The 17,117-nt window shown below is 50.0% G+C and overlaps 7 protein-coding genes across 7 annotated transcripts; 5 read left to right on the top strand and 2 right to left on the bottom strand.

Moving 5' to 3' along the window:
- Positions 1-1,876: 1,876 nt before the first annotated feature.
- Positions 1,877-2,821, top strand: CGGC5_v010429 (Failed axon connections-like protein; the record flags this gene model as incomplete). The annotated part of the gene is made up of 3 exons (XM_066152354.1): positions 1,877-2,236; positions 2,294-2,619; positions 2,668-2,821. The coding sequence occupies 3 exons, from the start codon at positions 1,877-1,879 to the stop codon at positions 2,819-2,821; spliced, it is 840 nt and encodes a 279-aa protein (XP_066008176.1).
- Positions 2,822-2,953: 132 nt separating this feature from the next.
- On the bottom strand, positions 2,954-4,900 carry het-6-6 (Heterokaryon incompatibility protein 6, OR allele; the record flags this gene model as incomplete). The annotated part of the gene is made up of 1 exon (XM_032021401.1): positions 2,954-4,900. The coding sequence occupies one exon, from the start codon at positions 4,898-4,900 to the stop codon at positions 2,954-2,956; it is 1,947 nt and encodes a 648-aa protein (XP_031881531.1).
- Positions 4,901-6,077: 1,177 nt separating this feature from the next.
- On the top strand, positions 6,078-8,197 carry CGGC5_v010431 (uncharacterized protein; the record flags this gene model as incomplete). Its single annotated transcript, XM_066152355.1, has 5 exons — positions 6,078-6,256; positions 6,306-6,752; positions 6,820-7,023; positions 7,079-7,347; positions 7,407-8,197. The coding sequence occupies 5 exons, from the start codon at positions 6,078-6,080 to the stop codon at positions 8,195-8,197; spliced, it is 1,890 nt and encodes a 629-aa protein (XP_066008172.1).
- Positions 8,198-8,581: 384 nt separating this feature from the next.
- Positions 8,582-10,314, top strand: sdnR-0 (Beta-lactamase-like protein sdnR; the record flags this gene model as incomplete). Its single annotated transcript, XM_032021398.1, has 3 exons — positions 8,582-9,137; positions 9,191-9,482; positions 9,537-10,314. The coding sequence occupies 3 exons, from the start codon at positions 8,582-8,584 to the stop codon at positions 10,312-10,314; spliced, it is 1,626 nt and encodes a 541-aa protein (XP_031881670.1).
- An 856-nt stretch (positions 10,315-11,170) lies between these two features.
- On the top strand, positions 11,171-11,490 carry CGGC5_v010433 (uncharacterized protein; the record flags this gene model as incomplete). The annotated part of the gene is made up of 3 exons (XM_032021397.1): positions 11,171-11,202; positions 11,256-11,341; positions 11,393-11,490. 3 exons carry the CDS (start codon positions 11,171-11,173, stop codon positions 11,488-11,490), a joined length of 216 nt encoding a protein of 71 aa, XP_031881682.1.
- Positions 11,491-11,796: 306 nt separating this feature from the next.
- Positions 11,797-12,330, bottom strand: CGGC5_v010434 (uncharacterized protein; the record flags this gene model as incomplete). Its single annotated transcript, XM_032021396.1, has 2 exons — positions 11,797-12,075; positions 12,154-12,330. The coding sequence occupies 2 exons, from the start codon at positions 12,328-12,330 to the stop codon at positions 11,797-11,799; spliced, it is 456 nt and encodes a 151-aa protein (XP_031881674.1).
- Positions 12,331-15,799: 3,469 nt separating this feature from the next.
- Positions 15,800-16,807, top strand: CGGC5_v010435 (putative nitrilase; the record flags this gene model as incomplete). Its single annotated transcript, XM_066152356.1, has 2 exons — positions 15,800-15,859; positions 15,908-16,807. The coding sequence occupies 2 exons, from the start codon at positions 15,800-15,802 to the stop codon at positions 16,805-16,807; spliced, it is 960 nt and encodes a 319-aa protein (XP_066008171.1).
- Positions 16,808-17,117: the final 310 nt, after the last annotated feature.

Consider the following 17,117-nt stretch of genomic DNA (forward strand, 5'->3'; position numbering starts at 1 on the left):
ACTCCAGCTTCATATTCAGCATCATGGATAACTCAAACCACAATTAACATTCCCCCTGGGAGGATGATAGATCAATGTCTACTAGAATCCATGGAGTAAATTGGAGAACAAAAAGCATCTACCGTCTGTATACCAGCCGATGTTGCTCATTTCGCCACGCTTAATCTGATAACTTGCATCATTATCCCTCTCTCTTATGAAAGGGTAACGAATCCATTCACCCCAATAGTTCCATTTGCTACCCTCAGGAACTTCGCCACACTCCATGTTCCCGACCAGCCGAAACTCGTCGAAAAGGGAATGCGGAACTTCGACATCGAAGCTTCTAAGCTTGAGGCTTGTCGCAGCTGACAAGAGAGACTTGAGTAGTATGCATTCTACCTCTGCCACATTGTCTGATGGTCTCAAACGCTTGTAGTAAAGGCGATCCTCGAACGCTAAGGTGAGTCGCGACAGCCCGGGAAAAGCCTGCGGAAGAAGCTGCAGGGATTGGGTAAATCTTCGCCTGTGTTCAGTACATACACGGTCTATGCTGTCGCTGAAAAGGTCAAATCTCCATTTGATTTCCAGAGAAGTCACGAGACCAATACCTGGCCCCGTTACCCGTGGAGAATCGCGCAAACCTCTCTGTAACAGAGCCTGCACCAGGGGCTCACTTGCAATGTGAATCGTATTGGTTGAGTAAATGACGCCCAACACCTCATCGTGACTAATGAACGCATGAGTTTCTGAGAAGTCAACTGTTGTGTGGAGAATGACTCACGCCTGCTTGCATGATAGCATGATACCCATCATACCAATACAACACTTGCCAGGAGCTTCGCCGGGCCACGCATCGCAAATACCTTCTCCATACAGACATCTGTACAAATAGAGACTTGTTTGCTGTGCCAGCCTCGGTTGTGGTGGCTTGTTACGGTGACAAACGCACCCGTACCACTTCCAAGTCTTGGACCTGACAGCCGGCCGATTACCCTCTTCTTCGACGAGTGGGGCATCGCCTCCGTGTGGAGAGCTGAGGGTGCGGCATGGCATTCGAGATATCGGCTGCAGTCGAAGATCAATGTGTATTGTACAGTTCCCAAAAGCCTCTTCTAGTATCTTTCGACGCAACTCGGCTGGTAGGCTGAATAGCCAACAGTCTTGTTGCGATGGCGTGCTCCGTGGGCCATGTGAGGCTGACGGAAGCCAGGGGAACAGCCCTTCAATCACAACATTGTCAGATGCTGCGTTATCTTGCTTCTTCTTTCGCAACCAGCGGAGCCAAGGCAAACTCAAGATATTTGAGAAATCTTCTTTGGGATGTTCATCGCGTGCGCTTTTGCTGACAGGCTCTACGTTAACAGGCAGCAATCTTTGTTGGCGGTATGCACCTAGGCGGAAATCCTGCCTAGCTAAGTGCATGGACTTTCAGACAGTGTCGGCCTGATAGATAGATTCCTTAACCGCTTGAAATCGTTTGTCAGCTGGTAGCAGATCAACATAAAAGAATGCTGCTATGACTCTTACGCCGGGGATTTTTCTCGGATGCTACCGTGCTCCGCGCCGCGCGGTGTCCAAATCGGCATTTTGTGGGTAAACACGAACCGCCGAGGAAGCCTAAACAGGGCGGGATTCTGTGGAGGACGGGGCGGCTTGTGTCCGTAGTCCGGCCGTCACCTCACTGTCACCCATGAGCCCTGGCTCCAACTAAATTAGGCAGCGACCAGGCGTTTCCATTGCAACGAAACAGGTACTTATCAAACAGCGACAATTTTTAAGAGTATGTTCATAGAATTCTATATAATGGTTGAGAAATTCCTTGTTTGTTATTCGGAACAGCCAGAGAATCGTGGTATTATTCGACTTTCCCTAAGTTGTGCGCATATTGTCAAGAATGGACGCATCTAAGAAGAAACTGCCCGACCTCGTGTTGTATCGCGGATTTCTCGTTTCGACTTCTTACGTCTGGTCGCCCTTCGTTACAAAACTCGAAGCAAGACTTCGCTTTGCGAGGCTCAAGTACCGTCTCGACCAAGGTTCCATGTCCCAGGCGCCTCGGGGCAAGGTCCCATACATCGAAATCACCCCGAACGGGCAAGACAAACCTTTAGCACTGGGTGACTCTTCTCTTATTATCCAGCATCTTGTGGATAACGATATCTGTGAAGACCTGAACGAGTCACTACCACCCGCTGCAAGAGCTCATGACATGGCTCTAAGGGCTTTGTTTGAGGAGAAATTGTACTTTTATCAAGTAAGCATATTCAATATTGTATGTCGTTTCCGAAAAATGTCTAACATGGCATGAAAGGGTATGGAGCGGTGGCACGACAACTACGAGACGATGAGATCCGGGGTGATGGGCGCAATTCCTTGGCCAATTCAACCTCTGATCGGGCTGCTGGCCTATCGTGGTCTAACTCGAACGCTGTACGGACAAGGCACTGGGAGGTTTACGAGTGCCGAAGTTGCCAGCTTTCGGCATGATGTCTGGGACAATGTCAATGCGTTGTTAGCCGAGGCACGCCTCACAGTGCCTAGCCCGAATGCGCCATTCTGGATATTGGGCGGTTCAGAACCTTCAGAGGCCGATGCGACTGTGTTTGGCTTCATTGCTTCCGGCATTGTATGCAACGCGTAAGTTCTTTAGTCCTCTCTTGTGATAAGGTTCTTTACTATTGATAGTCGTCGGCCTACGAAACCTCGTTGGCTGACTTCACCTCTCAGAGCTCCGGATACTCAAAGAGTCATTCGAAGCTACCCAGTGCTAGTTGACTACGCGAAGAGGATTCATGAGCACTACTTCAGCGAATATCAACTTTGGGACGACGACATGTAACAACAGCTGGCTGAAAGCAAAAGATTCGCATGTTCTTTAGAAGTAATATACATGAAGAGGATAGTTGAATGAATCTTCAATTACCAGGCTAGACAATTTACTACTTCAACTCACTATATGCACCATGTGTTCCTAGCGAATTTCGAGGGTGTCGACTACTGCCATCTGAGAACGCAGCATTTCAGATACCTCTCCCTTCATGAGTCCCAGCATGAAGCACGGACTTACAAAAAGAAAGGGGTCTCCCTCGGGCCTCAAAATAACTGGGCTGTCGCAGTCTTTCAACACACAGACAATATCGTCATTTTGAACATCGCCTCCAGCTATCCCAATGTAGTCGTCAGTCCCGACCAATCGACAACCGGCATTCTCGCTCATGATGGGAGTCCACTCGGACAGCATCGCTTCCATGTTGTCTCTCATTTCCATTTCATCAAGTTCCTCCATAGCCTGCCTTAGCTCCTCCCCAACCTTGCCAGACGGTACCCATTTGTAGAAGTAGAGAAAGAGCGATGCAATCCGTCGAAGATCATATTCACTATACAGTCTCTGCAACAGAGTGCAGCAGATGACGTCCACCAGCGGCTTTCCGGTGACATATGTCGAGTTTCGCCTAGCCAGCAAAGTCTCGAAGCAGTCCAGCAGGTCTTTGGTCCAGAAATCCGGCCCAAGTGGCTTGTGGTACTGGTATGTGATCTTCTGCGCTTTTACACCTGCCAGCCATAGACTGGCATCGGAAATGCGGACTTCTGAAGCCTGGCACAGCTCAGCGACATCCCGAAACGCGAGACTAGATGAAGTCCTGACGTTCATGAACCACCCCTTGGGGCGTAGGTCATTGAACGCCGGGACCCAAGTAGGAAGATCCCCATTTCTCTGGACTCCAGCTGCGCAAAGTGACAAGAAAAAGAGGCGTCCGTTCGATCGATCTGGTGGTTGCCGAAGAGTGCCCCAGCGGTTGACTAATTTTCTTGCGTAGTCCAAATAGACTTTTCGTATGGAGGCGCGGTAATCTGGTGTAATATCGAAATTTGTGATTGCCAACACCCCATAGATATAATCTCTAGGATTGGTTGCTCTGATGGTTCCAAACAAGGTGGAACTGAGCACATGATATAGGCAAGAATCTTCGTAACCTCGCAGATGGAATGCTTGTCTGAGATTGAGGCGCCATTGAACGAGGAATAGCTGTGAACGAATTATCGACGCTCTGGAGCGGCCCAGAGCACCCACATCGCGCGCTCGACCGCGCTGTATAGCCCCCAAAACTTCCATGATACCAGTCACAGCCATTATTGCTTTGCAGTGGTCGAGAGATCGCGATGGACAGGCGAAATAGAGAGAATTCGGCAATATCAGCTCCTGTAATATCCAGACACGGGACCAATAGGACAGGTCTGCCAGCTTTTTCAAAGATGTCCAGCAACTGGAGGCTGGAAAGATCTCCCGCTCTTCTTTGCTAGGATACCCAAATCTCCCCAAGGCCAGAGCGACCATTTCAGCCCAGTTGATAGAATGATTCAGGGTGTGAGTGGTTTCGGCCCATTCGTCATCAGTAATATCCAGTTGCTGTCCGGAGTTGATGTGGACAAGGATCTTGACGAGGTAGAATGCAGTTTCCAGCATCTCCAAGCTTGTCGAGATTTCTCCGTCTTCAGAAGATAACCATGCAAACACAAGATTTGCTTTTGAATAGATATCTTTCATCAACGGAACCTGTTCCGACTTCTCCGGTAGGTTCTGCTGATTGATGCAAATTGCATCCGCCCAGATTCGGAACTCGACAGCATCGCGACCGGTGTTTTTCTCACTTTGGATGTCTAGCCAGTGCTTTTCGACATGTTTCAGAGTGCTCGCGAGATTGACTGTAACCGGTGTCTGGAGGCCATCGATGTCAATGTTTTCAGTCACGAGGTGGTCACCCCAGACATAGGACAAGGCAATGAAGTATGGGTTGTCATCCAAGGATACAGTATGCAATCTGTACGAAATCTGAGTGTTTCCAGGCTCGCTTACAACTTCCAAGAGCCTTATTTCCCTTTTCTCGGGGTCGAGGTCCGTGTAGGGGATTGGTGCCATCGGGTAGTGTTCCGTGATTGCTTGCGTGTTTTCAGTCGACGATTCTGGCTGGAAGACCAAGAATGGTCAAATATTTGGCAAGCAAACCGGAACTGTTATGGTATTTGAAGCGGGGTAACAGCTTATCACTATGCTGAACTGGACTGTTTTCGATCTCAGCTGCATGGATTCCCAGTGGTGTTGGACCTCAGCCGCAACGATTACGCCACATTGAATACTTCCACTTGGGAAATTGCTGCCTCCGCGCCTATCTGAGGAACAATGAAAATAGTAAGAAGCCATTATTCCCTTAGTAACTCACTGCAGTGACAGCAGAAGAGTAGATTAGAAGGGAGCGACCATCGAGAGCGCCGTCGGTAATTGGCGAGAAACTTGACCAAGCATTCTTGGCAGCAACCTCAAAACCCTTTTCGCACATGTGATCTGTCCATTCTTCTTTGAAATGCTTTTCAATATGGTGCGAAAAGTCAAGTACTTGTTCGGTCAAAAATCGACAAGCTGACGCTGCCACGATCCTTGGGGAAAACAAAAAAGCCCACTGAGGCATATGAATTTCCATCCCCGTCATCAGGTTATGTGCATAGAATAAGATCCGTCACTCATCTGGCTGCCTGGTGCAACATGGAAATCTGGAGTAACGACATGGAAGCTTATCGGCATTTGGCGCGTTGAAAAGCGCCCGCCGTTGACGAAGCACCGGAGGAAGCCTGATGCAACACGAGAGTCCGAATTCCAGGGGTCTTCAGCTCCAGGCCGTCTGACCACAGGAGGTGATCAGCCCTGAAATGGTGGATCAAACTCATTTAGCGACACGTTAGTCTGCCTCCTTCGGCATTAGTTCCAACATCTAAGCCACTGAAGTCCTTAGGTATTGGATCAAGCATTAATACTGCGTCGGCGGCGTTCACGGGCGCGTCCCGTTGCCCGCGCCCGTTTACCCGTTCGTAATCTCGCTGAGAGCAGGTTAATCTTTCTGCCTGTTGTCCTGCGTTTAACCTCCCTTCCCTCCGTGTCTGTCCGTCCCAAAGAACTTTGGTCCTTTCATTCCGTGTCCGTAGGCAAGGTACGGATGCGCCGCCTCGAACACTCTGGCGCTTGACGAGCCACCGCCCATTCGCCGATTCCATGCCTTGTTACGACTGTACATCGGCTATCACGCATTGCTGCGCCCAGCACCATGGAGTCCCGTCAGCGCAGCCCAACCCCGCTTTTGAAGACGTGTCGCACATGTGCTCATGCCAAAATCAAATGCGATCGAACGCAGGACTCGGTCATCTGCGATAGATGCCTCCGGCTCGGCAAAGAGTGCTCGTATGCACCGGCCCGTGGCCGTAAACCCCCGGGGTCCCGTGCAAGGTAGTTGTCCCCAGTTTTCCGTATCCCGGCTCCGAGACTGAACCAAAAGAAGGTCGAACAAGCTACTTCATGTCCCCGATCAATCGGCCCCCCCGCCGCCCGCCGAGAGTCCTGCCGCGTCTTCATCTAACCACAGCCGGAGCCCTCCTCCAGCCACTGCCAGTTCCGGTCTTCCAAGGCCGAGGCTTGAGGGACATGATCCGTTCGACGCCGGCCAGCTCACGGTAGAGCAGGGCCAAGAGCTACTCGATCGATTCCGCACAAAGCTCACTCCTCACTTTCCGTTTGTCATAATTCCCGCCGACGAGAATGTGAACACCTTGAAGCAGACCAAGCCAGCCCTATGTCTGGCGCTGATGGCCGCAGCATCCCACGATGACGTTCGTCTTCAGCGGGCTCTAGGCCAGATGTTCAATGAACTAATCGCCGCTCGTCTAATTGAGGGCGACTTTACCTCTCTACACATACTCCAAGGTCTCCTCGTCCATCTTGCCTGGTAAGGCAGTGCCTCGCCTTCACGCTCCAATATTGTGATCCGATAATGAAACTAATCCTCTCGGAAGGGCTCATTTTCAACCGCGACCCAAGCGCTACACCCAGCATCTACATCTGGCTGTCAGCATAGTTTCGGATCTGCGTCTGGATAGACCAAAAAACGTGCAAGGATGGAATGTTGAACGCTCGGAGCGGATGGGAACGGCCCAGCATTACGTTGAGTCTCTTGATGAACAGAGGGCTTTCCTCGGAACATACTATCTCTCATCTTGGTTGGTTATCAAAATCATTACTGCTAGACTCAGTGCTAACCTTCCTAATCCAAAGTTCGAGCATTGTTCTCCAAAAGCTCCGCATCGTTACCCTTACAACATATATGACGGAGACTGCTGATCGGCTCGCCGAAGTGGCTGAGTACCCATCCGACCAGTACCTACCTTACATCATTCGCCTTCAGCGGGTCGCTGAAGACATCGATGACATCGTGAAAAACGAGTCAACGCTAGATCCAATGCAAATACAGGCGGCCGTTTCAGATGCTAGAGAAAGGATAGACCTTTTCAAGAATAACTTGTCGTTCCCTCTAGGAGACTGTCGTAAGTACTGTTATTTCGACGATTGCCCTAAAGGTCCCATCGCTAACAAACTTGCGTAGCAATCTTGGTACCCCAAATGCATACGATTCAGTTGTGCCTCAACCAGCTCTCGCTTCCCGACGCGCCTTTCGCTCTTCATAAGCCGCAGAATCCCTCTTCACAGCGACTAATTCAGGGATTATCGGAGAGCATTGTCTCCGCAAAATCCCTCGTCAGCATCCTCCTTCATACCCCTCCAGGCCAGGAGGTGTACTTCCCTAATATTGTTTGGGTCATGCTACACTGCGGAAATACTCTAGCAGCCCGCCTAGACCTTCAAGCAGCGGACCCAAGGATAAGCTTCATGACAGAACATCTTCGACAGTTCTCCGACATTGGTCACACCATTCGACAGGTTGTCCTTAGACTTGAGTCTGCGACGTCGCCAGACGTGGACGACAGAGGTGATCGAGATTCTTTCTACCATTTTCTCATACGCACGAAGCGTGTTGAAAAATGGTATCTAGATCAACAAAAACTTTTCACAAGTCAGCATGGTGTCTCGCCTCAAGGACTCAACGTCCCCACGACAAGGTCTCTCTCGAGCATTGGAACACCGACCTCCAACCTGTCGACTCAATCAGTTGGGTTTGATTATTCCGTCGCGCCGTCAGTCTTCTCGCAACCAGCCATAGCTTCAGCAAGCAACGCTATGGCATACACAGATTTCACACTACCCGAAAATGCTGCGATGACCTCGAACGCCGATTTCCCTGTAGATTCTCTTGCATTCGTAAACGAAACTTTCATACCGTTCAAGAGCTGGAACTACGCAATGGGGAGTGATCATGGGGGCAGTGCTCAGTTTTAGTGAGAATCCTTCAAGCGGGCTGGCGGACCCGGACCCGGACACGGATACGGAATTTCGCTTCGCAAGTCAAGGTCTCAGATATCGATGCTAGATCCTTTGAATCCAACGTGGAAGTACTCTGAATTGTTGATCCCCGAGGTTACTTGCATACTTGTGGCTGTATTGCTATTGTGTGGTTGGCTTTCAGTCAATGATGCGTGGCTCCGTTGAGGCCGACACCAAAGACCAGTCCCCGTGTCCGTACACGGCATCAGTTTGAAATTTTGAACATCTCGAGTGTCAAAATAAAGGGTGTTATTTGTATAAGAGACAGACGCTACTCCGATAGGAAAGTCATGTCTATTGCCATTCAACTCACAACTGTTCCCACCCAACAAAATAGAAATGCACTCTTCGACCTCCTTGGCCGTCTTGGCGACTCTGGTACTGTCCATGACAGGGGCCAGTTTGGCGAATACTCCGACGTATCAGCCATGTCCACTGCTTCGAGCCTACTACCCTGCCCCAAGCATTGACCAGAGCTCTGAGGAGGTGAAGTCGTTCACGGACCAATTCACCAAGCTATTCGATCAACTCATTCAGAAAGGAGGATCGGATGACTTTGGCGACATTACACCGAATACTACTTCTTTCTCAGTTGTCTTGTTCTCAGGCTCCGACGAGTCTGAGGAGAAACCGGTTTTTTTCGAATATCATCACACGGCAACCGAAGCCCCCAAGGATTCGAGCCTAGACTCCGACACTATCTTCCCACTCGGCACACTAAGTCAACTCTTCACAGTCTATGCGTGGCTCGTGGAAGCTGGCGATGAGCATTGGGGGACACCGATTACTCAGTTTGTGCCAGAAATAGGTAATGCGCCCACTGGATTGGCAGTCAAGTGGGATGAGATCACCATCGGGGCATTGGCTGGCCAGATGTCCGGCCTTGCAAGGGATTGTATGTTATCTGGATTCAAACAAAGTCATGCAGGTCTCAGCTAACTTCGACAGCTTTCGCTTGTAGGTTGGATGGGCCCTGCGCCCGCAACGACTTTGTTGAGAAGTTCGCTACACAGTCACCGCTGTTCCTACCTGACACAACTCCGATTATTTCGAACGCTGCTTTCCAGGTCCTTGCTTTTGCGCTTGAAGCCCATAAAGCCGGCAATCAAACTTCGACTTTCGATCAAATTCTCGACACGGCGATCTTTGGGCCGCTCAATATGACCAATAGCGGACTTCTGGCTCAGCACAAGAAAGTCTTCGCAGATGGCCTCAATACGTCGGCTATCGGAGAACCTGGGTAAGTGCATCCTCGCATCCCACAATTTTCGGTCCACTGATTAGCAAATAATAGCGCGCTATCAGTTATTTCTACCGCCTCAGACCTTGCACGTGCTGGCCATTCCATGCTTAGTTCACGCCTCATCCCTAAAGCCGCGACCCGTCGTTGGCTCCAACCCATCGCCGATACATCAAACTTACGAAATGGTGTTGGTCGCCCATGGGAGATCTACCACGCGGGCCAGTATGCGAACAGCTCCATCCTCGATTTCTACACTAAGACAGGCCTGATTGGCCACTACGCAAGCTACTTTGGTCTGGCCCCAGACTTCAACGCAGGCTTCGCTATTCTTGCTCATGATACCGAAGCTGCCAGAGGACCCGACTTGAATGTCTACGCTGACATTGTCTCTCTTGCAATTGTGCAGTTGCAGAAACTCGCAGCTGCAGAGGCGAAAGCAAGATACGTTGGATCCTTCGATGGGCCTGCAGGGTCAGCAAGCTTCAACGTCTCGAGTGATGGCCCTGGGCTCATTGTGACATCGCTAAGGAAGGGCGATGTTGATATCCGGAATGAGATTGCGACCTCCGCTGGCATCAAACTTGAGAATCTTGATTTTCGTCTTTACCCTAGCAACGTGATGACTGAAGCTCAGCATCAGTTTGTCGCCGTATTCCAGGACAAGAGCGCGCCCGTTGATATGGGCACACCCACTTGCATCACTTGGCAAGATGTTGGCTCTCTGGGATCCAGTGTGGACGTCCAGTTTGTGTTCGGTATGGCCAACACAGGGAAAGCTTCAAAAGTGACGTTTGACGGTGGCTCAATTACTCTTTCAAGGTCTGGCTGAAGACGCCCTTGTAAGACTGGATTTGCGTTTGCCGGCTTTCACATTAGACAACGGTTCTCTACAGACGGAGATGTTATTAGTGCCCCTGAGGGCTGTTCTCCTATTAGTCCGGGCTCTTAGTCTTTTCACATAAACTTGTTCTTCGCCAATACTCTACTTTCTTTCCTCGCAGCTTTTTGGACGACGTCAATTTCACTATTAGGTAGCGTGCAGATTTGTAAGACACCACACGTGTTTCCAGACCATCTCCTGTTTTCTCGTGTAGGAAGGTGTCATTAACAGCTTGAAACCAAGAATTACAACTTCTTGGGAAGCTTTCCTTTGCCGAGGCAAAAAGCTTCCATTCCACAATGACGCGTGACTCGAGCTGGATTGTTCCGGACAGCAGTTTATTTGGCAGAGTCGCACTGACCACCAAAACATGAACGCAGCCACAACTCCTCCCTTTTTTGATCATGTGTGTGTCCTGCCCCTTTCAAGTTGCCCCGAGGCCGGACTCAAAGGGGCAGATTGCAGGAATTCTTGGCTGGAGCTCCTATGTGGTCGGCTGATGAATCCCGAAAGCTACCAAGCGACTGGAGCGATCTTGACCATTTGCGTCCCTGTTCCCGTTCCGTGGCGGGGCCGCCCAATCTAATCGTCGCGGGATTGCTTCCCAAAGAAGAAGGACTGCACTTTACCAGGTTCCGCACCCTTAACTTTAAGTTCCAGAAAAGCAACCTGCTTGATCCGGGGAACGAAACCCTCGGTTAACACGGACACGCACTATGAATTGTATATGAGAGCAAGTTGTCGCCATCTTTGAAACCAATGTTGCCTTTCCCTTAATTCATAGCCATCATCTATCACAAGCAAAATGCAGTTGTCCAAGGTCTTGTTCTTTGTCCTGTAAGTTTCCTTCATCTTGAGGAAAGCACTGTAATCTGACGTCTGGTCCACAGCCCCTTCATCGGAGCCTCCCAGGCCCTGCTGTGCTCTTGCGACGGCAGCAACGTTGATTCAATCACCTGCTGCGACGGAAAGTGGAGTAAGTAACAAAATCTAACAAATGTGCTGCAAGATCATTAACAATCGACAGACGGTTATGAGTGCGAGCCTTCGACGCAGGAGAGTTACACCACTTGCTGCAAGACCCAATTCTCCCGCACCACCTTCTGTAGAGACGGCAGCGTTTGAATATAGTTCTCGGCCCGAGGACAACCACTAGACATTGACGGAAACATGAATTCTTCACGAGGCTCGTCCGAAAACTTTACGTGCATGCTGGCTGACCACACTTGATAACGGCCACTGAAAACCCCACCAAGTTCATCGCTAAGCCACAATTGTTTTTGCAATGGGTAAATATTATAATCATTCGAAACGTACTTCTGATAATGCGATCGGATTCAAATACAAAAAGATCTCATCTGCATATTTCTCGATGCTCTTTCTTGCTTCGTACAGCCGTGGTTTGGGGCTCTCTGCTGATCTAACAATTTACTAGAGATTGAACTCGCAAGTGACTCCATGATCTCGAGGTCCGCATCGACCGTTAGAGCCCTCTAGAACGGCTACTTGGTCATTGTAAACCATTGATGCGCCATTGAGGCCGTGACCACTGCCACTGTCGCATCCTTCGCCGTTCGTCACGATCAGCTCGTTCCTGAGACCGGTCTGTTTGGTAGACAAGTGTGTTGCTGGATCGCTTTTACAAGGGGTCTTCAGGGGTCCGACGTTGTTCCAGCCGCTGAGATCACCCTTGGGCTTGCAAATGCGAACCTACTGCCATGTTAGCTCAAAAGCACCTAAAAAGATGGACTGGTTTCTATGAAGGGTATCATCTCAAGCATCACTCACCCAAGGTTGACCGTCATCGTAATTCGAGTCGCGAATAGAGGTGTAGTGTACCACGAACTTGTCTTTCGTGGGTTCGAAAGCATGCTGATCCGCATTGCACTCAAAGATGGCAGTCGCTGTTCCTGCGTGAAGAGCAATGCCGGCCAGAACGGTCTTGGTCAAAGTAGCGAAGTGCATTCCGGGCTAGAGGTGACGTTGTATATGTAGAGAGAATTTCGATATGAGAGTTCAACGTGGGCTGGCATAGAACTGGATGAGTTGCTTCTTGCTGGAGAGTCATCCGAACAGAACTTTCGGCTCCTTTTATACTACTGATTAGTTCAATAACACCTTGTACCCATCTGCCTCAGTGTAGTGCACCTTCCTAATTCCGCAAATTGCTGTCCAAGTCATCTGAGGCAGAGTTTCGTTTCTATGGCGGATGAGACGGGACGATCGCAAGGGCTGTGTGAGGCCGTGTCCCACTCATGAGGTGTTTTGTGTAGTCTTGCTCGGGCCAGTCAGAAATTGAAGAAATGAGACTACTAGTGCGTGCATATCCATATGAAAGTGTCAACTCTGGATCATCCATGACTATCAATAGAAGTTTTGGCGCCTGCTACCGAAGCATTAGGCACGCACGACCTACGGAATCCTCCTGATCCATGTTTTGCCGATAGCTGAGACTTCGGGCGATGAAAATCGGGTCCTTGGCGATCAGTTCCGCGAAGAGAAACACCGAGTACCAGGCATCAGCCGACCGCACTACGACTATCCCGTCAGAAGCCGGCCATTTTCAAGCTGATTCAGACGGATTTCTAGGAAGCATTCGCTATCCACTAGGACGGCAACACATATAGACCATTCAGTCTCCTCATGCAATGATTCCATGCAACGGAGACAACTTTAAGACTTTGTCTTGGCTCAAGCATGTGCTCTCAGCTTCTTGAGAAATACCTCTAAAATCTGACAGATTCCTGTCGATCTAAAAATGCGGAGACTGTTGTCCATTTCGCATCCTCACTTTTCAAGATCATTCAAGACATGCCTGGAAGCATTGAGGGGCTGATTATTCCTTATGATGTCAAACCTTCCGCACGCCTACGCAATGATGCTTCTTCATTTCCCTCGGCAGAGGCTTCGACCATGCATTTAAGTGTGGTCAGCCGCTCAAAAACAGCCCAGGGAGCTGCTATGGCCAAGCCAAGTATCCAGTCCTTACGTCAACCCATCAGCGTCTCATACCCATTCTCAATCATGACGTCCATCCAGTAAACATCTTCTTGTTCTTTGTCCATCGATGCCCAAGTCTCCTTTATCAAGGTCAGCATTTGACGGATTGGTTTGGCAGCTAAAACACCCTCAAAAAATGAGAGACGAGATAGAATAAGTCGCCTGCCATGGAGAATGTCGGTTGTCGTCGGCGGCACCTCCATTCGTGGACTTGATATGGCGTTGAATCCGGGGCAGCCTCGAAGTTCGCCGATGGGCACAAACCCGCGGTTAAGCGAAAGCTCGCTGCAGATACTGACAAGGAGTAAAGGCTGAATGGATCGAGACCGTGAAGACATTGGTATTTCATGCACAAGGTCGAGCACATGAAGCGCAAGGCTGGTCAGCCATGTATCTAGCAAGACTCTGGAGCTGCCATGTGCTGCAACACCACCATAAGTCGTGCTCAACCAAGAGGACTGGTCTGTAAGGTTCGCCGATTCTATATCACGGAGAAACAAATCGGGAAAGTTTCGATATAGCTGCAGCAAGCCCGTGCAGCGATAGGCTTCAGCAGCTTTCAACAGATGGTTTGCTGGGGTCCTATCATCCCCAGAGTCTATGACAGCAGAATCCGATGGCAGTTCAATGCGACAAAGCTTTGAGTGCAGATCTTCGGAAGTTTGAATAGCGCTGAGAGACTCTTCTATGTCACGTCTCGAAGAATGACGGCGACGTCTGATTCTCTTCCGCTCTCTTCTGACCAGAGCACCAACCTGGGCAACAAGCTCTTGGATTTCTACTCCTAGTCCGGTCTGTGGATGTGGCATTCGTAAGTTGTCTTGTTCTGGGAGCCGACACGGTTGTGGAAGGATTGCTCGGGTAGAGCCAAGCGACGGCAGCTCTTGGTCGGTGACGAAGGACAGCAGCATCTTCCAATACACCAGAGAGTTGTAAAAGAAAAACTTCTTTTGTCGATCGGCAAGTGCCAGGTCATCGTCATTGTTCTCGAGGGATATAACCGCCTCGGCAAGCATTTTGAATTCGTCCTGGCCAAGCTTTTGAGGGTTGTGCCAGCAAAGACTGAAGCCAAGCATAAGTAGAGCCAGAAGTGAGGATGTGTTCGTTGGGTGGGCTTTGCTCTCGTTCCACAAAGATGTGACAGCTTGGTTGCCAAGGCGACCACTAGCTGCCGAGAATCCGGGAGAGACTTCAGACAGGCAAGCTGCTGACATGCTCTGGGTGACATAATAGAGAGAGGGTGATTGTGTCCAGAGCTTGGATATTGTTGTTCTGTACGGATTCATGTCGCTGTCGTAGCAAGACATCATGCCACATACTTCTTTGAAGTAGTACTCGACTAATGTAGATGAATCGTCTTGCAGAGAATGCGATAGCGGGTATGGGGGGCTCGATAGGTCGCTCGGAAACGGTTCAAGCTCTTTTGATCTATGACATGGGTTGTGTGGGGGTATCACGGGCCAGATGTTTCCATCGTTGCCATTACCTACAACTTGAAGCTGTGAGGTTTCAACTCGTGAGCTAGGTGTTGGATATGTCTTCTCGCTGGCAATGTCTGATGCCGAAAACAGATGTTGTAGATCGCCTATATCTTGTACATCTAGGCTCCCAGGGGTGTCGACTTCGGCGAAAGAGTTGAAGAAGTCCAGGTCGCAAAGGTCTTTTGGAGACTGATTAGTAGGCTGCGACTGGCCAGAAACACTCCCCATGCTTTCCCATACAGGAGGTGACCTCGTTATCTCAGGCGAAGGAGAGTCACCGCCCAGTGCCATTGTGGTCGAGCTCCATTTCAGAGGTTTTCGGTAGCCCGGACACGCAATACCGAGCCTTTTGCAACGCGAGCAGTGAGGCTTGACCTCATCGCATTTCAGCTTTTGCTTGTCAGCATGGCTCAGTACAGCACAGATAATGCGCAATGCTGTTTCTTACCCGTTTAGATTTGCAGACAGCACATCCGTTGCGAGATCGTGTGATAATTTTGCGCGGAGACGCTTGCATCTTAGGATGTAGGCCAGACCGTGCGTTCGTGAGTCTCATTCAAGTGCTTTCGTGTGGCTTTGTGACTTTCTAATTCCTAGTGAGAAGTTCAGACTTCAGAGGCCACGCCTCGGGCGTTGCTGTTGAGTTTGCCAGAATGACTCGAGCTGCCGTGCGGGGGCTCATCGGGGCGGCACCTATCGGCTGTGGAGTTCCAAGGGGGGTTGCATGAACCAACAGAGGGGAGGGGTTCCACTGCGGTGATGCTAGGCCAAAAAGGGATCTCATAGGCGAAGGATATCATTGCCATAAGTGGGATCGATGCGCAAAGCTGTGATTCCCATCGCGCTGTCAACCCGAGGGCGTTGATAAGACTCTCCCAATGTTAAGTCCGCAACAATATTGCAAGAGAATTAGCCGTCTTGCGGCATCACCTTCACCTCCGCATCTCATCGCCATGTCGTCCCCGTCAGAACCGCAGGTATTCAAAGTCGCGCTAATACAAACATCACCGAAGGTACAAAGGGCCCCTAATATCACGTTCCACGAACTAACATTGGGCCAGGTTCTTGACGCTGAACATAACTTCAATCATGCCTCCAAACAAATTCGCCGTGCAGCAGCTCAAGGGGCATCGCTAGCTGTCCTTCCGGAGTATCACCTCATGGGATGGGTCCCCAATGAGCCCTCTTTCGCCTTGAGCGCAGACGATGCCCAACACTTCCTCCGGAGATACCAAGATTTGGCCGCTGAGCTGCACATTAACATCTGCGCCGGCACTATAGTTTCAAATGCATCAACACCAAAGCCACCACTCATTGATGGTGCAAAGACGAAGCGAACTCTTCTGAACACGTCTTACTTCATTGATCACGACGGTCAAATTGTTGGAGCCTACACCAAAACCAACCTCTGGATTCCCGAGCGCCAACATCTTACTTCAAGCGTTGACTACGCTCACCAAGTGAAGGGCCATAAGGAAACGGTCGCAGCCAGTCCTCATCAAGTCTTCGATACCCCTTTAGGACCCGTCGGTATCCTGGTCTGTTGGGACTTGGCTTTTCCCGAGGCCTTTCGGCAACTTGTTCTTGCAGGAGCAAAGATTATCATTATTCCTTCGTATTGGACTTTGTCGGACATGAGCAGGGAAGGACTCGCGTACAATGAGACTTGCGAGAGAATGTTTGTACAGTCAACTCTTACCACCAGGGCGTTTGAAAACACCGCGGCCATCATATACTGCAACGCGACTGGACCAAGGGAGGACGGTTTCTTTGGATGCAGTCAGGTGACGCTGCCTATCGTGGGCACTGTACTAGGCAGTTTTACTGATGGCGAGGAGGACATGCGTGTTATCGACGTGGACATGCGGGTTGTCGAGATTGCGGAGCAAAACTATCAGATTAGGAAGGACCTGAAAAAGGACAACTGGCATTACGGATATAACAAGGGGGCAAAGTTGTAATTGACATTTCGGAATAATATCCTTCCTCTAGAAATCTCAACCTTGATTCGATCGAGTCTTGTTGACTTGCTTGGGGGGCTCTTCCATCCAACCTATGGGGGAAATACCTCTCAGAGTAGGGATTGAACGAGCTAAAATGTCATACGGCTGCAAGTAATTCAAAGCTCCCTTCAGAACAAATCAAAACATTAAGAGTACAGTTTTGACCAGTGAAAACATTGGTCGGAGAATGGTCCAGTCCGCTAACGCCGCCTCCTTCCTCACGCCACTGCGAAGCTCGCGAATCCACCGAGACGAGTACGCGGAAGAT

Source organism: Colletotrichum fructicola (genome assembly GCF_000319635.2).
Source record: "Colletotrichum fructicola Nara gc5 chromosome Unknown KSG_Nara_v1_contig06, whole genome shotgun sequence".
In the NCBI taxonomy this organism is placed as follows: domain Eukaryota; kingdom Fungi; phylum Ascomycota; class Sordariomycetes; order Glomerellales; family Glomerellaceae; genus Colletotrichum; species Colletotrichum fructicola.